The sequence below is a fragment of the Heptranchias perlo genome, chromosome 22 (genome assembly GCF_035084215.1).
Source record: "Heptranchias perlo isolate sHepPer1 chromosome 22, sHepPer1.hap1, whole genome shotgun sequence".
Classification (NCBI taxonomy): Eukaryota; Metazoa; Chordata; class Chondrichthyes; order Hexanchiformes; family Hexanchidae; genus Heptranchias; species Heptranchias perlo.
Genome location: NC_090346.1, coordinates 19,367,281 through 19,390,860, shown reverse-complemented (window position 1 = coordinate 19,390,860; position 23,580 = coordinate 19,367,281). Strand labels below are relative to the sequence as shown.

Below are 23,580 nucleotides of genomic sequence, written 5' to 3'. Positions count from 1 at the left end.
CAGATATACAACGTTTGCAGGTTTCTTCTCCTTTTACATTTGTATTATTCTGCTGCTAAGGAGCAGTGGTGTTTTAAGGTGGCCTGTCCACAGTCTAATTACTGTAAATCCTGATGTCAATTAGAGGTTAATTGTTCTTGGTGAGTGAAGTTGATGGATTGAGGGGTACTTATAAATATCTAGTTCTAGGTCAGAAGAAACTAACATAAAATGACTGCCATTCTCTTTGAAGCATGATGTCTTAAGTATAACTAGACACAAGTCAAGATGTTCCTAATGGTGCAGTTGTATGCTATGTAACATTTAATATAGTATCAGGGCTACTGATTTATTGCGATGAAGTCAAATTGTGTTTCTATTACACAGTATTGTAGGAGATATTTTCAGGCTCAAATGGTAGAATCATGTCCGTATTTGTGCGGGAACTGTAAATTAGTGGTTTTTAATTAAGTGTCCCTTTAATTCAGTAGTTTATTTTATTTCTTAACTTTTTTTAAAAGCCCTGGATGTGGAGGAAGATGGTAAGGAAGATGTTTTCGGTAGAAACTGCATATAGCAGTTGTGGGGAGTTGGGGTGGCCATGTCAGTTAGTACTGTTGAAAGGATAGTCCTGAGGTTTGGGAGCAGACCTAATGGGATCTGGAAGCATGGGGGGGGGGGGGAGCAAGCGTCGGGGAGAACCAGGTGGCACAGTTGTGTATGGGAGCACTAGGAAGAGATGGGGGACAATAGCAGGGCGGGAAGATGGGTGTAGTTTGCGACACATGATTTCTTAAGAGGGTTTTCCGGGCAATGACTTACTGAAACCTAAATTATCTAAAATCCAGCTGAGTAATTATTTTGAATAATACAGGTTTGCATAGGTCACCAGGAAACCCTTTTAAGACACCCCATTCAGCTGCAGTGAGCAGCTACTGAGCCTGTGATGAGGTTAGGAGTTGGGTTTGGTCATGGAATGGGGGGAGGGTTTTTTTTCATTTCTTTCATGGCTGGGGTGGATGCCATTTCTTAAAATCGTTTCTTCAGTTACTTGCCGAGGGGGAGGGGAAGAAGGAGGAGAGACTGGCTAAGGTTGGGGGAGGCAGCAGCAATGGAGAGGGAATCCAGTAGCAACAGGGGGTAGATGGTATTCGGGAGCAGGGTAGCAGCAATACGCCTCTGGTCTGATTGTAGTAACTTCAGTGCCAGTAATCTTGGCGATGCATCTGGTGTATCGTGAAGCTGAATAGGCCAGAGCGCCACCTACCTTGGAGGCAAACCTTGGAAGACTCAATCATTAAATGAGTATTGCATAGAATGTACAGCACAGAAACAGGCCATTTGGCCCAACTGGTCCATGCCAGTGTTTATGCTCCCCAGTAGCCTCCTCTCACCCCTCTTCATCTAACCCTTCAACGTCTATTCCTTTCTCCCTCATATGTTTATCTAGCTTTCCCCTTAAATGCATCTGTGCTAGTCGCCTCAACTACTCCTTGTGGTAGCAAGTTCCATATTTTAACCACTCTCTAGGTAAAGAAGTTTCTCCCGAATTCCCTATTGGATTTATTAGTGACTAACTTATATTTATGACTCCTGGTTTTGGTCCCCCCCAACAAGTGGAAATATCTTCTCTACGTCTATCCTATCAAACCCTTTCATAATCTTAAAGACCTCTATCAGGTCACCCTTCAGCCCCAGTCTGTTCAACCTTTCCTGAGAGTTAAAAACACCTCAGTTCTGACATCATCCTTGTAAATCTTTTTTGTACCTTCTCCAGTGCCTCTAATATGCCTCTTATTATAATATGGAGACCAGAACTGTACACAGTACTCCAAGTGTGGTCTAACCAAGTAAAATAAATAGGTAAGTAGAATTGGCAAGAACAAACTCACCGATAATGAAACACCAGTGATGAATAAAGAGATAAGGATAAAATTGAAACTAAAGAAAAAGGCATACTCTTAAGTACATAGATAATAAAGGAGAGGATGATAAAAGGGACTACGAAGAGGTTAGGAAAGAAGTCAAAAAAAAATTAGGAAAGCAAAAAGGAACTATGAAATTATCAAGGAATATAAAAATAAATAGTAAAGTATTCTACAGACACATAAATAACAAGAAAAATCAGGATATAGTATATATGGGATTTATAAATAGAGGTATAGAGTACGGAAGTCATGATGAATCTTTATAAAACAATGGTTCGGTCACAGCTGGAGTATTGTGTTCAGTTCTGGGCACCTCACTTTAAGAAAGATGTGAAGGCCTTAGAGAGGGTGCAGAAGAGATTTACTGGAATGATTCCAGAGATGAGGGACTTCAGTTATGTGGATAGACTGGAGAAGCTGGGGTTGTTCTCCTTGGAACAGAGATGGTTGCAAGGAGATTTGATAGAGGTATTTAAAATCATGAAGGGTCTAGACAGAGTAGATAGAGAGAAACTGTTCCCATTGCCGAAATGGTCAAGAACCGGAGAGCATAGATTTAAGGTGATTGGTCAAAGAACCAAAGGTGACGTGAGGAAAAACTTTTTTACACAGTGAGTGGTTAGGATCTGGAATGCACTGCCCGAGGGGGTGGTGGAGGCAGATTCAATCATGGTTTTCAAAAGGGAACTGGATAAGTGCTTGAAAGGAAAGAAATTGTAGGGCTACAGAGATAGGGAGGGGCACCATAAGAGATAGGAGTAGGCTATTTGGCCCTTCGAGCCTGCTCCGCCATTTAATGAAATCATGGCTGATCTGGTTTTTACCTCAACTCCACATTCCCGCCTTTTCCCCATATCCTTTGAAATGGGGAGTGGGACTAGATTGCTCTCGCATGGAGCTGGCACAGACTCGATGGGCCGAATGGCTTCCTTCCATGCTGTAACCTTTCTATGATTCTACAATAGAGACAGGACCTCTATGGGATACACATGATAAATTCACAGGTAATGAGTGATTTGGCAGAAATATTGAATAGTTATTTTGCCTCACTATTTACCAGGGAGACTAACAAGGTGGGTATGACATTAGAAGAAGAGATCAAAAAAGGTATAAAGACATTTAAGATAGAAAGAGGGGAGATAGTTGATGCAGTAATCAAACTTAGAGAAGATAAGACCCTAGGTCCGGATGGATTGCTTCCACGCATATTAATAGGGCAGAGATAGCAATGACACTTTCACATGTATATAAAAATTTATTAGAAAAGGGAATAGTGCCAGAGGACTGGCAGACAGCTAATGTGATTCCTATATTTAAAAAGAGAGAACAAGTCCAGGGAACATTAGACCAGTTAGTTTAACGTTGGTGGTGGGAAAGATAATGGACTCTTTACTCAAAGATGTAATAGAAAAACATCTAGAAACTGCAAATATAGTAACTATTGAATAGTACAGATTCAAAAAGGGAACATCATGCTTGACCAACCTTATTGAATTTTTTGAAGAAGTAACAAAGAATAGACAAGGGTAATGTAGTAGAAGTAATATATTTGGATTTTCAAAAGACCTTCGATAAGGTACCACATAGTAGACTCATGACTAAGGTCACAGCTTGTGGAGTCGGGGACAGGTAGCAGAATGGATAGCAAACAGAAAACAGAGAGTAGGGGTTTAGTGTAGCTGCTCAGACTGGCAAAAGGTGGGAAGTGGTGTTCGACAAGGATCGGTGCTGGGATCATTGTTGTTCACAGTTTACATTAACTATTTGGACTCGGGAGTCAGAAGTATAATTTCAAAATTTGCAGATGACACCAAATTGGAGGTGTAGTTAACACTACAATAAAAAAGGAGAATGCGACAAAATATAAGAAGACATTAGTAAACTTGTAGAATGGGCGTGTAATTGGCAAATTAATTTCAATATAGATTAGTGTGAGGTGGTACATTTTGTTAGGAAGAATAAGGAAGCCACATACTCCTTGGAAAATGAGTCTAAAGGAGTAGAGGAGCAAAGGGATCTGTGGGTACAGATACACAAATCACTAAAAGTAGTGATGCAGGTTAATGCAATAAAAAAAGCAAACAGAGCACAGGGGTTCATTTCTAGAGTGATAGAATTGGAAAGCAGAGAAGTTATGTTAAACTTGTATAGAATCTTTGTTAGACCACACTTGGCCATGCACAGTTCTGGTCTCCCTATTATAATCAGGATACAGAGGCACTGGAGAAGGTATAAAAAAGATTTACAAGGATGATACCAGAACTGAGAGGTTATACCTTTCAGGAAAGATTGAACAAGCTGGGGCTCTTTTCTCTAGAAAAGAGAAGGCTGAGGGGTAACCTGACATAGGTCATTAAGATTATGAAATAGTTTGATAGGGTAGACGTAGAGAAGCTGTTTCCACTTGTGGGGGACACCAAAATGAGAGGCCATAAATATAAGATAATCACTAGTAAATCCAATAAATAATTCAAGAGAAACGTCTTTACCCAGAGAGTGGTCAGAATGTGGAACTCGCTACCACAAGGAGTAGTGGAGGCGAATAACAGATCGTTTAAGGGGAAGCTAGATGAACAGATAAGGGAGAAATGAATAGAAGGTTATGCTGATGGAGCTAGATGAAGAGGGTCGGGAGGAGGTTTGTGTAGAGCATAACCACCAGCATAGACCAGTTGGGTCGAATGGCCTGTTTCTGTGTCGTACATTCTATGTAATTGTGCCAGAAAGGATGACAGAAATAGCATGAAAGAAATTGGCATGATAGCAAAGTGTTACAGGAAATTTTTTACTTGATTAGAAGTATGCTTTAATTGATTTCAGGTGTACTGGATATTACCCAACCATCTGGAACAGTTGGTCTACTGTTATCTTTTACGCTTATTTCTAGTTTGGTTCGAGACCTTCGATGAAACATTCCACAGGTCTCCCTGGGGGTCAGGCTTTATTTTTAATTTCTAGATTCCACAATAATACAGCTTGTATACTAAATGAGTACAAAATATTTAACATATAAGAGGGTCTACAAAGGAATACTAAATCTGATAGTTTCTGGATACAGCTTGTCAGATTATGAATTTTACTATTTAACTATAATATTGTACTTACCATAATATTGTACGACTATATTGTTGTATAGTAAAATTCATAACCGATCAGATTTAGTAATCGTCTAGGCTGGGAGGCAAAAAAAGATGTTCTGCCTTTAACTGTAGCTGGCAAGCTGTCTCTTCCCCCGTGGGGTAGGTTCTAACTCTAAACTGAAACTGCTCCTGTACTTAAAGCCTAAAAAGGTACAGCCTATGTGACTTTGGTTATATCTGTCGATCAAGACAATTACGAATAAAACATTTGAAGAGTGAAATTAATGAAAGGACATTGAACCTCAGAAGAATTCAATGTTATTCTCTTATCATCGTATCAAACAAAACATTCCATTTGATGGCTGTAATTTCGGAAAGTCATCTTTATGCCTCCGTGCTTTCCACAACCATGCTATTTGGATATCCCTAATTGGAGCTATAAATTCCTTAACATGCCAGCTATACCATATAGTCTTGGATAACAGAATGGTGTTGTTTATCCATCTTCTTGTTTCACTAGAGGCCTCTCTCCCACTCCTAAGATATAAATTTGTTTTTACCTTGTGAACTTCGAAAGACAAATAGTCTTAAGTTCCATTCGGCTCTCCCACAGAATCTTAAACTATGCTAATTCAAAGCTTGTTATGTCAAAAGCAAAGTTTATCTATATTTGTTACTGCCTTCAGTCTGAATTGATCACAAGCCCAATAGCTTACATATACACATCTGTTTAACTGAGTCTATCAATACTAAACATACATACACATTTATTTATATATATATATATGTAAAGCCAAACTCTAAATCTATTTTACTTTCATATTAAATCTGATCTTCTAACACTACCCATGTAAGGAGACTGATTCTAGAAGGTGATGGAAAGAATGAACTAGTGGTGGTACTCTATTCTACTATGAATTTGGGGTTTGACCTGAATTTACATGCGCCAAAACCTGGGAGATGGAGATCAAAATGAAGAGCAGGTCTAATGAAAGAGGTACCCAACTTGCATGAGTGCAAAGTTACAATTAAAAGCACTGCATCAGCTGTATCATAGGGTAGGAATTATATTACATGTGTTGTTGATGGGGAGTGTGTGGGACATATGAGCCTAGAAATTGGGCTGTGTAGCCTCCTAAGTTCCCAAGGACAAATAAGTGGCGTTCTTTACCTGCGCCTGAATCAGATGTTAGACCCTTTGCATATGCAAATAACGGGCCTAACACCTGCTGCAAGATTGATTTGTCCGGAGGCAGCCAGCGCCATCACGGGCTGCACTCCGAGAAACCAACCCTAAAGAACACCTGCAACAAAAAAGGTTAGTTACTTGCCCCGAGACTCCCGACGTCCAGGTCTTGATGCTGCCACTATCCTCTCTTTTTTTTTTTCTCCACCCCCCCCACCCCCCCCGGCAGCTACCGATCGCCCACAACCATCGATAGCTCCCCCCTCCCACGAGGCCCAGAGTCCCCCTTCCCCAAGACCTGCAATTCCACCACCTCCGAGGCCATCACTTACCTGAAGCGCTAGCAGTGGCCTGATCTTCCTCCACTTACCTTCTTGGGCTCCTCCTGCAGCGCCGTTCCTATTCGATTGTGGTCCGAGGCTCCTCGGATCTCTCCATTTGTGCGTGGAGGGAACTGGGCACTCCGGAATTTCTAGACCATAATGTCCATATGTTGTTGGGGCATTTAGTGTTTGGGAATTTATAGAAGGAAATTTTAGGCAACTCAGTTCTCAATTAGTTACAGCTTGAAATTTCAATGGTTGAGTTCCAGCTAACTGCTTCAGAAAATGGTGTAATGATGTAACAGAGAGGGTTGATGAGGGCAGTGCGGATGATGTGTATCTGGACTTTCAAAAGGCGTTTGATAAAGTGCCATGTAACAGGCTTATCAGCAAAATTGAAGCTCATGGAATAAAAGGGGCAGTGGCAGTGTGGATACGAAATTGGCTAAGTGACAGGAAACAGGGAGTAGTGGTGTGCGGGTGTTTTTCGAACTGCATGAAGGTATACAGTGGTGTTCCCCAGGGGTCGGTAATAGGACCATTGCTTTTTTTGGCATTTATTAATGACTTGGACTTGGGTATACAGGGCACAATTTCAAAATTTGCAGATGACACAAAACTTGGAAGTGTAGTAAACAATGAAGATGATAGTAATAGACTTCAAGAGGATATCGACAGGCTGGTGGAATGGGCAGACACATGGCAGATGAAATTTAATGCAGAGAAGTGCGAAGTGATACATTTTGGCAGGAAGAACGAGGCGAGGCAATATAAACTAAATGGTACAATTCTAAAGTTGGTGCAGGAACAGAGACCTGGGGTATATGTGCACAAATCTTTGAAGATGGCCGGACAGGTTAAGAAAGCAGTTAAAGCATATGGGATCCTGGGCTTTATAAATAGAGGCATAGAGTACAAAAGCAAGGAAGTTATGTTGAACCTTTATAAAACACTGGTTCAGCCACAACTGGAGTATTGTCAAATTCTGGGCACCGCACTTTAGGAAGGATGTGAAGGCCTTAGAAAGGGTGCAGAAAAGATTTACGGAATGGTTCCAGGAATGTGGGACATCAGTTATGTGAATAGACTGGAGAAGCTGGGGTTGTTTTCCTTAGAGTGGAGAAGGTTTAGAGCAGATTTGATAGAAGTGCTCGAAATCATGAGTTTAGATAAAGTAGATGAAGAGAAGCTGTTCCCATTGGCGCAAGGGTCGAAAACCAGAGAACATAGATTTAAGGTGATTGGCAAAAGAACCAAAGGCAACGTGAGGGAAAACTTTTTTCCACAGCGAGTAGTTATGATCTGGTATGCGCTGACTGAAAGGGTGGTGGAAGCAGATTCAATTGTGGCTTTCAAAATGGAATTGGATAAATATTTGAAGGGAAAAAATTTGCAGGGCTATGGGGAAAGAGCAAGGGAATGGGACTAACTGGATTGCTCTTACAAAGAGCTGGCACGGGCTCGATGAGCTGAATGGCCTCCTTCGGTGCTGAAATAATTCTATCCCAAAGTGTTTCACAACCAACTGGTTACTTTTTGAAATGTAGTCACTGTTCTGTAGGCAAACGTGGCAGCCAATTTGCACATAGCAAATGAAATGAACGACCATGAACGATGGTGCTGCTTGAGGGAGGAGTGTTGGCCAGGATGCTGAGATAACTCCCTGCTTTTCTTCGAATAGTGCCATGGGATCTTTTACATCCACCTGAGACATTTAATGGGGCCTTGGTATAACATCTCATCCGAAAGAAGGCACCTCTGACAGTGCAGCATTCCCTTAGTCTAGATTGTGTGCTCAAGTCTCCGGAATGGAGCATGAACCCACAACTTTCTGATTCAAGATGCAAGAACGCTACCACTGAGCCATAGCTGACACCTTAACCAAATAACTGTTAAAATCTTAGTATGATCACTCCTGATAAGTAGTTAGTTTTGTGGTAAACTGGTTATTCATGAAACAGAAATTAACTTGTACTTGGTGGATTACTTTTGTATTATTTTGCTTTTGAAATTCTGGAATAGTTATGCACACCTTTCTAAATTTAGCGTTTTGTCTAATTGTGTTCTTTTGACAGAGTATGAAGGTTTCATAAACAGTGGAATAATATTACCATCCCTTGTTTGCGTCATTACAGGTATATTTTTATACAAGTTTCATCACCTCTTTCCTGGCCTCGTTCTCTTCTCCTCCTCCCCCCCCCCCCCCCCACCCCCTCACTCACCCCCCACCTACTTCCTGGCCCCTTGCTTTCCCTCTCTTTCTTTTCTGCCCCTCGCTTCCCCTCCCTCTTTCTCTTCCTTTTCCGCCCCTCGCTTCCCCTCTCTTTTTTCCCTTTCTTTTCCGCCCCTTGCTTCCCCTCCCCCCAAAACCCGGTCATTGAATATAAATTTGTTGCATAAATTTATTTTCCTGTTTTTCAGGGAATGGTCCACTAAAGGAATTTTATAACCATCTAATTGAAGAAATGCATTTTAAATATGTTCAAATTTGCACTCTATGGCTGGAAGCTGAGGACTATCCAGTGCTGATAGGTAAAATACCTCAGATAATTAAATAGCATTTATTTTACTTTACTATTCAAACCTGATGGAAGAGAATAGCAAAATTAATCTGTTTAAACCATCATTACACATTCATTATGCAGACCTCAGCGTCTCGTCTTATGAAGTTTGTAGTTGATTTGCTCTCTAGGGAACATAATTGAGCTCAATGAGCTTTAATATTTGGTGGTAAAATCGGGTGCCGAAGGTGAAGAATTTTATAGTATCCATACAAACATTGGAAATTGTGTAAAGCTACAGGACCCTGCAACTTTGTTCATTAAAATCACTAAGGGTTTAAAATTCCCAAAGATGGTTGAAAAATATTTTCACTGAAATATTTTCTAGTGAAACAGAAATTCCATAATGCATTGAAATCAAACATTTACTTTAATGTATTTTTTCTCCATAACTTATATTTTGCAACAATTTTTCAGGATCTGGTGATCTTGGAGTTTGTCTTCACAAATCAACCAGTGGGCTAGATTTGCCCATGAAGGTGGTAGACATGTTTGGTTGCTGTTTGCCTGTATGTGCAATTGATTTCCAGTGGTATGTATAAGGCAAAATATTACATTTCTGATTCTTGCTTTCACATCCATCACTGAGGGTTCTGAATGGAAGTAGTTTTGTTATAGATTGTTGTCTGTGAACACTATTTTTCTTTTAATTTTAACAAACCCTGCTAAGTGATTTCATCTCATTAAAAATGAGGCTGGCCAAACTTGTCAGTATGTTGATGTATCGTGAGACACTACTCTTCTAATAATTTATTACCTTCATCTACATAATAAAATTGGTAAGTGGGTCATGAGCTCCAGAGGCAGGTAAACATCTCTTATGGGTTTTTGCCTTGTTAAAATGTCAACAGTTCATCATGCCTGCAGGTGTCCGTTCAATAGGATTTCTCGTTGTTAAGTATGCAGCTATTATGCTCATGGTCCCAGTCACACTAGCAGTATTTTTTAAATGGTAAAAAGCTAGGAACAGTGGAAGTCCAAAGAGATTTAGGGCTCCACGTACATAGATCACTAAAATGTAGTGATCAGGTTCAAAAATTAATCAGAAAGGCTAATGGACTGTTAGACTTTATATCTAAAGGGCTAGAATATAAAGAGGAAAACGTTTTGCTACAGTTACACAAAGTCCTGGTTAGACCACGTCTGGAGCACTGTATACAGTTCTGGGCACCGCACCTTAGAAAGGATATATTGGCCTTGGAAGGAGTGCAGTGCAGATTCACCAGAATGTTATGGTTCCAAGGTTAAATGCGGAAGGATTATATAAACTAGGTTGTATGTCTGGACAGCGGAGGTCCAAAAAGACTTAGGGATCCACGTAAATAGATTGTTAAAATGTCATGGACAGGTACAGAAAATAATCAAAAAGGCTAATGGAATGCTGGCCTTTATATCCAAAGGACTAGAATACAAAGGGGTAGAATTTCTGCCTCATCTATACAAAGCCCTGGTTAGACCACACCTGGAGTACTGTATTCAGTTCTGGGCATTCACCTAAGGAAGGATATATTGGCCTTGGAGGGAGTGTAGTGTAGATTTACTAGAATGATACCTGGATTCCAAGAGTTGAATTATGAGGAGAGTACACAAACTAGGGTTGTATTCCCTGGAATTTAGAAGTTTAAGGGGTGATTTGATCGAAGTTTTGAAGCTATTAGGGGGAACTGATAGGGTAGATATAAATAAACTATTTCCGCTGATTGGGGTGTCTAGGACTAGGGCATAGCCTAAAAACTAGAGCCAGAACTTTGATGAGCGAAGTTAGGAAACACATCTTCATGCAAAGGGTGGTAGAAGTTTGGAGAACTCTTCCGCAAACGGCAGTTGATGCCAGCTCGTTTGTTAATTTTAAATCTGAGATATATAGATTTTTGCTAGCCAAGCATGTTAAGGGATATGGAGCCAAAGCAGGTAAAAGAAGTAAGGAAACAGGCCATAATCTCATTGAATGGCGCAACCGGCTCGAGGGGCTGAATGTCTTACTCCTGTTCCTATGTGCCCCCCTCCCCTCCCTCCGCGCCCCTCCCCTCCCCTCCCAAGTGTAAGAACCAGGTATACCCTAAGCATTCTCTGCACAACATGTCGAGTTAGGCTGTTCAGATGCGAGGTTAAATTTAGCAAAGAGCTTCTTCACCTGGAGGATTGGGTGAATGCATAAAAACCTAGTAAATGTTACCTGAAACTTTGTATGACTTGTAGGAAATTCTTTTATGGTGCTTAAATAGTTCCTTCTCTGATAATATAAACTGTAACTCTTGTTTTCCCCATTTTACAGTTTACATGAACTTGTGAAACATGAAGAAAATGGTTTAATATTTAAAAATTCTCATGAACTGGCTGAGCAACTAAAGGTAAAGCAATTATTGCACTGAAAGAAATATTGAATGTTTGCATCTTAAAAAACTATCCCTTTGAAACCCATTAAGGTTTCTTGTTCCACCACTTATGCCACATACTTGTAAGATTTTGACTTCTGCCTTATCTTATCAATTATTAGGTCTGAGAGTCTAGTGTCAGCAACTTTGATACTTTATTAAGAAATTCAAGGTTTAGCAGATTTTCTGTCCTTTGCCTAATCTTAAATTGATACATCAATCATAGTAAACATGCAAGTGACACGCGTTGGATGAAACCTTGGACGTCTTGAGCTTTACCTCTGATGTCTTCAGTTCCAGCTCCCTCAGGACACAAGGATACACCAACCTTTATACCTCTTCTATAATGCACCTACTTTTGATCACAGGATATGATGTAACCACCACACCATGTGCAATTCTCTTTGTCTGAAAAATTGCCCCAAACCAGATTTGTCCAGTCTTGCTGTTCGGACATTAGGCCTTATCTCTTAAAGGTTGCCATATTCAGCACTTTCCCACTATACTTTTGTATCCAATGGTAACCCTGCTTAACTATTGTAAACTTGTATACTGCTAAAATCATATGATCCAATTCTCATCTAAAGGATCGTCTACAGGAGTACAGTTAATTACATCTATGTTCATCCCAGACCATGCTCAAGCTGTCTGTTTTTGCACAGAAATGTCTCTGTATTTCAGGCTCTCTCTCTCTATGCCAATTAACCTATGATGCTCTTTTACCCATATCAACCTATGATTAATAGTTTATTAACCTGTTGTATTACATACTATCCTACATTACTTGTCACCCTTTTAGTAAAAATGTTCCTCCTGTATTTCCTATTTTGTTTTGTTATGCTTAAATTTGTAAATACGACCCCTTGTGCTTAAATTTCTGTACACAGCATAAAAGCTTTCTTGGATCCAATTTGTCCAAACCTTTCATAACTTTAAACACTTCCATCATATCGCCTCAGTCTTCTCTTCAAGAAAGACCCAGGATAGTCAGCCTTTCCTCATGTCATTCCCTTAAGTTTTGGGATCAATTGTATAGCTCTTTTCTGGACCCCCTCTAATAATGGAATATCATTTTTGAAACAAGGAGACCAAAACTGCACCCAGTACTCCCAGATGTGGTCGTTCCAGATCCAAATACAGTTTTAAAATGACTTTGCTGGATTTATGTTATAACCCTTGTTACGCGTCCCAACGTTATGTTTACTTTCCTAACAGTCTAGGAACATTGGATGGTTTTAGTGACCTGTCCACTAAAACCCCATGATCTCTCCTGCTCCATGATACCTCAAGAATATTCCCATTTAGCCACATCAAATTTCCTTCTACCAAATTTCTCAACCTTACATTTTCCTGTATTAAATTACATCTACCATTTCTCCACCCATTGATCGAGCTTGTTAAGCTCATTTTGAATTTGTGTGCATTGATGTCCATCATTTGCCATTACTCCTAATTGGTATGATCTAATTGAATGGCGGAACAGGCTTGAGGGGCTGAATGGCCTACTCCTCTTCCTATGTATCGTTTGCAAATTTGGATACAATTCCTCTCTCCAAATAATTTATGAATATTGGCCCCCACCTTGTGGCATTCCACTGGTAACTGGCTGCCAACCAGATATTTGCCCTTGCACTACCATTCGTTGCTATCTACCAACCAACTATTTGCTAATCCATTTTAATACATTCTGATCTATCCCATGGATGTGAACCTTATGTAGGGCAGTGTAACATGATTTAATGAAATCCAAGTACATAACAACATCTACTGTGTGTCATTTCCTCAAAGTTGTCCAATCAATTAGTCAAGCATGACCTCACACTTAAAACCATGCTGACCGTCTCAGATTAGCTCATGCCCCTCAAGATTTGGCCTGAGTCCAGTGAAATCTGAAAAATATCGGCAAGAGGACTTGCAATCGTTGGAGCCAATTTCTTCAGAACCCTGGGATGAAAGTAGTTAGCCAGGAGCCTTATCTACCTTCAGCTTCAATAACCTCCTCATTCACCTTTGAACTGTAGCCCCAATTCTGGCATTTCTCCCCCATTTCCTTTATGTACTTCAGCAATTTCTCTATCTTCGGACATCACTTCCCCATTGTCAATTTTTAGTGGACCAGCCACTCTTTTCACTCTTTGTTTATTCCTGACATGCTGTTCTACTTCATGTTTCCAGATTTTTTTCCCTTGTGATCCCTCTGCAGCCCTTATCAGTTTCTTGGCATTCATCAACCTATCTTTATAGATTTCCCTATCCTGTTTGTTTCCTGTACATTTAAAAATTTTGTACGCTTTATCTTTCTCCCTGATGCCTTTCACAACCTAGTTAGTAAGCCGCCACTAGTCTTGCTCTTCTATTCCATCCCTGGCCTATTTCAGCGATAAATTCCCTCTGCATCTTAAAAACTATCCTTTTGAAACTATTCAGCTTTCCTTCCTTTTTATTCTGGTCTCATTTTACTATTCCCATGCATTCTCTCATACCCTTAAAATCAGCTTTTTAATTCTTTCTTTTGTTTTCTACCTTGAATGTCAGAATACGGTCACGAAATCCCAAAAGTTCTTTAACTTCTACGTTGCTTATTTGTTAGAACTAAATCCAATATTGCATTACCCCTAAGGGTTTCTTAATATACTGTTTTTGAAACGTCCTTCACGGTTTCAGTAAATTACTGCTCGCATGCAGATTGTCCCCATTGGGCACTCCAGTCAACATGAGGAAGATTGAAATCACCCAGGATTACTACTGAAGACTTGGCAATCATTTGTCTTATTGTCTCCCACAAAACTGCATCAGCTGCCTTTTGATTATTTGGTTGCCTGTAGCATTACTAACTTTTACTAATTTTTTCTCTATATAGCTCTTTAATTCTACTCAAAGGAACTCTGTATCACGTCCAGCATCCAACTCTTGTAACTAATCCCTCTCTAACAAATAATGGCACCCCACCTCTTGCCTTATCTTCCTAAAACACATAAAACCCTGCATGTTAACTCCCCAATCGTTATTTTATTTCAACCAGCTTTCAGTAACTCCTGCGACATCTGTTTCCTCCCTATATACCAGCACTTGAAGCTGTGACATTTTATTCCTTGTACTCCTTGCATTCATAGAAGAACAATTCAGATTATTCTTTAATATCATTGCTCTTTCTTTCCTAATTGTTCTTAAGGTAAATTCTGTTGTTCTTCTTTCCCCTCCCTCCTGCCATACTAGTCTGTCAATCCTAGGAATCTGAAACCCTCACTCCTGCACCATGGAAGTGTAATATACAGTGAGGAGGGTAGTAATAGACTTCAGCAGGACATAGACAGGCTGGTGGAATGGCAGATTAAATTTAACGCAGAGAAGTGCAAAGTGATACATTTTGGCAGGAAGAACGAGGAGAGGCAATATAAACTAAATGGTACAATTCTAAATGGGGTGCAGGAACAGAGAGACCTGGGGGTATATGTGTACAAATCTTAGAAGGCAAGATGGGTTGAGAAAGCGGTTTTTAAAAAAAAAATGGGATCCTGGGCTTTATAAATAGAGGCATAGAGTACAAAAGCAAGGAAGTTATGTTGAACCTTTATAAAACACTGGTTCGGCCACAACTGGAGTATTGTGTCCAATTCTGGGCACCACACTTTAGGAAGGATGTCAAGGCCTTAGAGAGGATGCAGAAAAGATTTACTGGAATGGTTTCAGGGATGAGGGACTTCAGTTACATGGGCAGACTGGGGAAACTAGAGTTGTTCTCCTTAGAGCTGAGAAGGTTGAGAGGAGATTTGATAGTTCAAAATCATGAAGGGTTTAGATAGAGAAACTGTTCCCATTGGCAGAAGGGTCGAGAACCAGAGGGCACAGATTTAAGTTGATTGGCAAAAGAACCAAAGGAGACATGAGGAAAACTTTTTTACGCAGCGAGTAGTTATGATCTGGAATGTGCTGCCTGAAAGGGTGGTGGAAGCAGATTCAATTGTGGCTTTCAAAAAGGAATTGGATAAATACTTGAAGGGAAAAAATTTGCAGGGGAATGAGACTAACTGGATTGCTCTTACAAAGAGCCAGCACGGGCTCGATGGGCCGAAAGGCCTCCTGTGCTGTAACCATTCTATGATTCTATCTCTCAAGCCACGCATTAATGGCTCTAATCTGCCCTTGCCTAACCTGCCCAGCGCGTGACACAGGAAGTAAGTTATGTTAAACTTTTTTAGCACCATGGTCAGACCACACTTCAAGGTACTGTGCACAGTTCTAGAAAGGATATTATAGAAAGGATATAGAGGGACTTGGGAAGGTGCAAAAAAGATTTACAAGGATGATAGGTATAACCTCTCAGTTCTGGTATCAGGAAAGATTGAACAAGCTGGGACTTTTTTCTCCTTTTAAAGAGAAAAGAGAAGGCTGAGGGGTGACCTGATAGAGGCCTTTAAGATTATTAAAGGGTTTGATGGGGTAGACGTAGAGAAGATGTTTCCATTTGTGGATGAGACCAAAACTAGGGGCCATAAATATAAGATAGTCACTAATAAATCCAGTGGGGAATTCAGGAAAAACTTCTTTATCCAGATAGTGATTAGAATGTGGAACTCGCTACCACAAGTGGCTGAGGCAACTAGCATTGATGCATTTAAGGGGAAGCTAGATAAACACATGAGGGAGAAAGGAATAGAAGGTTATGCTGATAGGGTTAGATACCTTCTGTATGGTGTGGAGTATGGTCAACTAATGTTCAAGCACAGCAGTTTTCTGCTTGAGCAACACAACCTTCCAACACTTCATGCATGGTGTATTCCTCCTGGATATCTTGTGGATGCAGGAAGGCCCACATCATGGCATGCCACATATATAACTGGCTTTGTTTGCTATTTTTCTAAATCTAACTCTTTTACCTTAGTTTCTAACAGTAGTAGTTTCATAGAGCGGCATAAAGTATTAAGTGCGCTTTTGGCACTTTGGTTACTGAAAAATAACATTTTTACTTCAAGTTAGCCCTCACCTCCCCCAAGATATATAACATGGCAAGAATTTTACAATCAAGAGCTCGATTCCAGTTGTCACCCCAAGATTTATTTTCTGATTCATTTAAGGTGTAAACAAAAGGAATGCATGTTAATAAGCACATTCTTTCAAATAGCTTCAGTGTTTTATTTACAGTGTCAATATAACTGTACTTCTTAGCAATCCAAACATGCACAAATTGCTATGTCCTTTCACATCATTACCTGAAGGAAACCATTGGGCAAATTTTTTAATTTGGCTTTTGCTAAATTTTTTGCTAGTCATGCTGAGTGGCATCAACGCAAGTATCCCACTTTGGCACTGAGTGCCTGCATCAAACACTCCAAGGTCAGCTACAGTAAGGAACAGAAGCAAAGTAAATAGGTGCTGTGCCCCACAAAATGTGAATTTTGCCACCTGTCACAGCAGCATCATAATGGCCGAAGAGAGGTTGCCAAGATAATGCTTTTTTACTGTGGACCTAAACAGAACTGTACAAATTCATTCAATTTAGGACCATATGTCTAGCAGAGAGGAGACATTCAACAGCTTGCATTTATATTGCACCTTTAATGTAGAATTACACCCCAGAGATTACATTCCAGAGAAAGAAGGAGCTATTAAGAGATTAAGAAGTGAACTTTATCGAGGGTCTTAAAGGAGGAGAGAGAGGTGGAGAGGCAGGGAATTCCATAGCATGGTCCCCAGATGGAAGAAAGGAGAGTTTGGGGAGGGAATAGGACTGGACCAGATTACAGAAATAGGGAGGAACGAGGCCATGAAGGAATTTAAACATGTGGATGAGAATTTTAAATTTGAGGCGTTGGGGGACCGGGAGCTAGCGTAGGTCTGCAAAGACGGGTGATGGATGAGTGGGACTTGATGCAGGATAGGATAAGGGAAGCAGATTTTTGGATAAGCTGAAGCTAACGAAGGGTGGAGGATGGGTGGCCAGCCAGGAGAGCATTGAAATAGTCAGCTCTGGAGATGACAAAGGCATGGATGAGGCTTTCAGCTGAGGTGGGCTGGGGGCGGGCGATGTTAGAGATGGAAGTAGGTAGTCTTTATGATGGAGAGCATATGGGGCAGGTAGCTCAACTTGGGGTTGATTAAGATGCCGAGCTTACAAACAATCTGGTTCAACCTGAGATAGTAGCTGAGGAGGGGGACGGAATTGGTCACAAGCGTACAGAGTGGGGACTGAAAACAATGTCTTGGGTCTTCCTAGTGTTCAACTGAAGGGAATTGCGGTTCATCCCAGACTGGATGTCTGATAAATAGTCTGACAACTCAGAGGCAGTGGAAGTGTCGAAAGAACTGGTAGAGATGTAAATCTGGGTGTCATCAGTGTACATGTAGAAGCGGACCCCATGGGGGTAATTTTAACCACCCAAGGACGGTTGCATGGAAAGGTAAAAATGTAAAACTCGACCCCAAACCCCCCACTTCCTATTTTAACAGAAGTGGGTCTGGGGACGGGCAACCAATTCGCTCTGAGGAGGTGAGTTGGTCAGTTAAAATCTTTTAAGGAGGCTACATTTTAATAGCTTTTTTACTTTTAATTCCTGGGGCTGGGATTCCCGGGCGTAAGAGGAGGCGAGAAGGGCCGGATGAACAGGTAAGTTCCTTTGTTGCACTGCTTCTGGGCCAGGAGTGTATCCTCCAGGCCCAACAAGCCTACCTGCCTCGATCCGACATATGCAGTGACGACATGCCTGACCTCTTCCGCCCCCCCCCCCCCACCCCAAACGATGTCCAGCTCCCCGCGATGTCTGACACCAAGCCCCCCGGCTGCGATGTTGGACTTACCTGCTGGCATCTGCTCCCCGGCTGCTTTGTTGTGCAGAAAAAATTTAAAAGGCGTCTTTAGGTCAAAATTGTAAGGATGACCGGGAAACCCATTCTTCCGGATTTCTCATCCAGTAATGCTCTTTCTTCCCTCCCCCCGCTCTTTACGGCTCGGAGAAATTACCAGAGGAGTAGGGAGAGAAACTAAAGTGTGATTTGGCGATAATACCACTCCCACCACTTTTTTTTCTGTACTCCCACCACATTGGTTTGAGTGGAGCAGGTGTGGAAAGTACAGCCGAGTTTCAGTCAAAGCCTGGATGACAATGCAGTCATTCACAATAAGATCACAAATGGCAAGATCCTCGTTCACAAGTGAACGGACATTCTGGAAGGAACTGCGGAGAGGGGCAGTGATTATTGGTGCGCTACCAGACTTTGAGGGCAGTGGTGGGTGAGTGGGACAGGAAGGAGTTGGTGAGGTTAGCTCCAGCAGATGTGCTGGGCTAGAAGGTTGGCAAGAGAGAAGGATGAGGTAGTAGGAGCTGCTGATCGTATGGAGGCAGTGACGGGTGCTTCATTGGGCCCTTTGGAGAATGCCATGAGAGGCACAGAGGATAGCTGTGGGGTTTAAGGGGGATTTCAGCCTGGGATGGCAGCAGAAGAGTAGGAAAACTGATGAGGAATAGGAGTAGGAACTGGGGAGGGGAAAAAGTACCTGAGAAGGGAGAAATGAAAGGTGGCATGACTGGGTGACAGGAAGGGGATTTGACAGGAGAGGAGCATCCAGATAGAAATGAAATCAATATGGGATCATGAAGGGGAGGTGTTGCCAATCTAATTTCCTGGTTTTCTTGAGGGTGTGACAAAGGAGTTTGATAGGGATATGGCAGTGGATGTGATGTACTAGGATTTCAGTAACCCTTTGATACAGTTCCTCTGGAAAGGGTGGTAGTGAAAATAAAGAAAGCGGGAATTAGTGGAAATATTTTACAATGGATATGTTATTGGTTGACTGTTAGAACTGTGCGAGTGTGGTGCAGGGATGTCACCCAGTCTCGGAGAAGTGTTACCAGTGGGGTCTCATGGGTCTATTTTGTTTAATATCTTCATAAATGACCTGGAGTTAGAAGTCACAAATATAGTGACTAAATTTGCAGACGATACAAAGCTATTGAAGGTGGTAGACTGCAAAGCTGAACAAGATAAGCTACAGGATGGTTTGAATATACTTGGGAATTGGACAGATAGGTCGAAGATGAAATTCAATCATGAGAAGTGCAAAGGGCTTCGCATGGGGACAAAAAATCCAGGAAGGGACTATTATTTAAATGAAAAGAAAATAATGTGCATGGAAAATGATTGAGATCTGGGGGTCCCGAATGACACTAAATTGAAGCTATCACAACAATGCTCAGTGGTAATGACTAAAGCAAATCACTTGTTGAAATGCGTTAAAAGGTCAATATTGAGCCGAAATTGTGAAGTAATCATGTCACTTTATAAATCACTGGTACGACCGCACTTAGAATACATTCTACAGTTCTGCTGGCTGTAGACAAGCTGGAGTAGAGTTGGAACGTTCACAAACCACTGTCCCGGTTTGGAGAGAGTTGTGCTGAGGGAGTGGATCCAGAAGCTGTTTGAGGGACAGAGTATCAGTGAGACCTGGAGGTTGTCCAATTGAATCGGAGGGTTGTGTTGGAGTGGAGAGTCAATTATTAACCATGCAGGGGTCCAATGGAGATGCAGTAGCTAATGGTCAACTCCACTCCTCATCTTGCCGTGGGCTAAATGTGAATCCTAATTTCATAGTTTAAATTGGAATTTGTTAAATACTTGAAGGGAAAGAGCAGGGGAGTGGGACTAACTGCATAGCTCTTTCAAAGAGCTGGCACAGCCACGATGGGTCGAATGGCCACCTTTTGTGCTGTATCATACTATGAAACTGCTACTAGGTGGAATGAAAACAAAGATTATCAGGTAAAACAATAAATGAGCACTAGGAGTCCTTCAAGTACCAGATAGTTTGGGTACAGACTAGACACGTTCCCATGAGGGGGAAAGGAAGGGCATCCAAAGGTAGAGCTCCTGGATGACTACAACAAAATGAAACAGAAAAAGGAGGCTTATGATAAATGACAGGTTCATAATACAGTAGAGAATCAAGCAGAATACAGAAAGTGTAGAGGAGAACTGAAAAAGGAGAAAAGTGAATGTATGAGAAAAGATTAGGGCGTTAACATAAAAAGGTACATATTCAAAGCATATAAATAGTATCATAGGTACAGCACAGGAGGAGGCCATTTGGCTCATTGTGTCTGTGCCAGCTCTTTGAAAGAGCTATCCAACTAGTCCCATTCCCCTGCTTTTTTCCCATAGCCCTTGAAATGTTTTCCCTTCAAGAGGGGAAACAAGGCATACAGAGGACTGGGAGGGACAAGTAGCACTAGAGTAAAGAATAGTTCAGAGATAGGAGGAATCAGACAGGGGACAAATGCGAGGCAGTCTAAGATGAGATTGGAATGTATGTGTGTAAATGCATGTAGTGTGGTAAATAAGCTTGGTGAGCGGCTGGCTCAAGTCGCTACATGGGACTATGATATAGTGGCAATAACAGAGACTTGGCTCTAAGAAGGGGAGGATTAGGTACTTAATATTCCTGGCTACAAGTTATTCAAGAAAGATAGGGAAGGAAAGAAAGTAGGGGTTTGCAGTATTGTCAAAAAAAAACTATTATAGCACTGGAAAGGGATGATGTAGTTGAGGGGTCAAAGACAGAATCTATTTGGTTAGGACTAAGGAACAATAGAGGAGTTATTACGCTATTGGCAACCAAATAGTGACAAGGAGATAGAGGAGAACATTTGCAGGCAAATTACAGAAAGATGCAAGAACTATAGAGGGAAGGGTGGAAATTGCGGAGACTCTGGCCACAATCTTCCAAACCTCCTTAGATATGAGGATGGTGCTGGAAGACTGGAGGATTGCAAATGTTACACCCCTGTTCAAAAAGGGGGAAGAGGGATAAACCTGGCAATTATAGGCTAGTCAGCCTAACGTCGGTGGTGGGGAAACTTTGAGACAAAATAAATTGGCACATGGGCAAGTATGGGCTAATAAATGAAAGTCAGCATGGATTTGTTAAAGGAAAATTGTGTTTCACTAACTTGATTGAATTCTTTGAAGTAATGGAGAGGGGTGATGAGCGTAGTGCAGTTAATGTGTGTATGGACTTTCAAAAGGCATCTGCTAAAGTACTACATGATCAGACTTGTTAGCAAAATTAAAGCCATGGGATTAAAGGGACAGTGGCAGCATGGATACAAAATTGGTTAGGGGACAGAAAGCAGAGTAGTGGTGAAAGGTTGTTTTTCAGACTGGATGGAAGTATATAGTGGTGTTCCCCAGCGGGTCAGTATTAGGACCACTGCTGTTTTTGATATACATTAATGACCTGGGCTTTGGTATAGAGGGTTTAATTTCAAAGTTTGCAGATGACACAAAACTTGGAAACGTAGTAAACAATGTGGAGGATTGTAACAGACTTCAGGAGGACATAGATTGGTGAAATGGGCAGACACATGGCAGATGAAATTTAACTCCAAGAAGTGTGAGGTGATGCATTTTGGTAGGAAGTATGAGGTGAGGCAATAGAAACTAAATGGTACAATTTTAAAGGGTGCAAGAACTGAGCGACCTGGGGGTGCACATACACAAATCTTTGAAGGTGACAGGACAAGTTGAGAAGGCTGTTTTTAAAAAAAAAACGTATATGTGATCCTGGCCTCTATTAATAGAGTACAAAAGCAAGGAAGTTATGCTGAACCTTTATAAAACAGTGGTTAGGCCTCAGCTGGAGGATTGTGTCCAATTCTGGGCAGCACACTTTAGGAAGGGCGTCAAGGCCTCGGAGAGGTTGCAGAAGAGATTTACCAGAATAGTACCAGGGATGTGGGACTTCAGTTATGTGGAGAGACTAGAGAAGCTGGAATTGTTCTCCTTAAAGCAGAGAAGGTTAAGGGGAGATTTAATAGAAGTGTTCAAAATTATGGGTTTTGATAGGATAGGGAGAAACTGTTTCCACTGGCAGGAGGGTCGGTAACCAGAGGACGCAGATTTAAGATAATTGGCAAAAAGTCCTGGGGGAAATTAGACTTTTTTACGCAGCAAATGGTGACTATCTGGAATGCACTACCTAAAAGGGTGGTGGTAGCAGATTCAATAGTAATTGTCAAAAGGGAATTAGATATACACTTGAAAAGAAGAAATTTGCAGAGCTATGGGGAAAGAGCAGGGTTGTGGGACTAATTGGATAGTTCTTTCAAAGAGCTGGCACAGACACTGAGTCTACAGCACAGAAACAGGCCATTTGGCCCAACTGCTCTATGTCTGTGTTTATGCTCCACACGAGCTTCCTCCCACCCTTCTTCATCTAACCCTATCAGCACACCCTTCTATTCCTTTCTCCCTCGTGTGCTTATCTAGCTTCCCCTTAAATGCATCTGTTATTTGCCTCAACTACTCCTCATGGTAGCATGTTCCATTTTCTTACAACTCTTTGGGTAAAGAGGTTTCTCCTGAATTCCCTATTGGATTTACTAGTGGCTATCTTATAATTATGGCTTCTAGTTTTGGACTCCCCCACAAGTGGAAACATTTTCTCTACATCTGCCCTATCAAACCCTTTTGTTATCTTAAAGACCTCGATCAGGTCACCCCTCAGCTTTCTCTTTTCAAGAGAAAAGAGCCCCAGTCTGTTCAGCCTTTCCTGATAAGTATATACTCTCAGTTTTGATATCATGTAAATCTTTTTTGCACCTTCTCCAATGCCTCTATATCGTTTTTATAGTACCAGAACGGTGCACAATACTCCAAGTCTGGTCTAACCAAGGTTCTATACAAGTTTAACATAACTTCTCTGCTTTTCAATTCTGTCCCTCTAGAAATGTGCCCCAGTGCTTGGTTTGCTTATTTTATGGCCTTATTAACCTACTACTTTGTGATTTGTGTATCTGTACCCCTAGATCCCTTTGCTCCTCTATCCCATTTAGACTCTGCTTATCCAAGCAAGATGTGGCCTCCTTTTTCTTCCTACCAAAATTCACCACCTCACATTTATATATTGAAACGAATTCGCCAATTATATGCCCGTTCTGCAAGTTTAATGTCTTTTTGTATTAACTACACCCCCCAATTCATCTGCAAATTTTGAAATTGTATTTCCGATTCCTGAGTCCAAATCGTTAATGTATATTGTGAACAACCGTGGTCCCAACACCGATCCCTATGGAACACCGCTTCCCATCTTTTGCCAGTCTGAGTAGCTACCCTTAACCCTGTTGTGTAGCCAGCTTGCTCTCCATTCTGCTAC

General features: G+C 41.2%; 2 protein-coding genes across 3 annotated transcripts in view; one reads left to right on the top strand and one right to left on the bottom strand.

Moving 5' to 3' along the window:
* eef2kmt (eukaryotic elongation factor 2 lysine methyltransferase) overlaps positions 1-23,580 on the bottom strand; it is a 70,546-nt gene that overhangs the window by 1,948 nt on the left and 45,018 nt on the right. The gene's annotated exons all lie outside the window — the stretch shown is intronic.
* Positions 1-23,580, top strand: part of alg1 (ALG1 chitobiosyldiphosphodolichol beta-mannosyltransferase) — a 51,886-nt gene that overhangs the window by 24,711 nt on the left and 3,595 nt on the right. For both annotated transcript variants that reach the window (XM_068003103.1, XM_068003101.1), the window contains 4 exons: positions 8,572-8,631; positions 8,918-9,028; positions 9,475-9,589; positions 11,333-11,408. In XM_068003103.1, the coding sequence (XP_067859204.1) occupies positions 8,572-8,631; positions 8,918-9,028; positions 9,475-9,589; positions 11,333-11,408 (362 nt within the window). The remainder of the gene's footprint in view (positions 1-8,571; positions 8,632-8,917; positions 9,029-9,474; positions 9,590-11,332; positions 11,409-23,580) is intronic.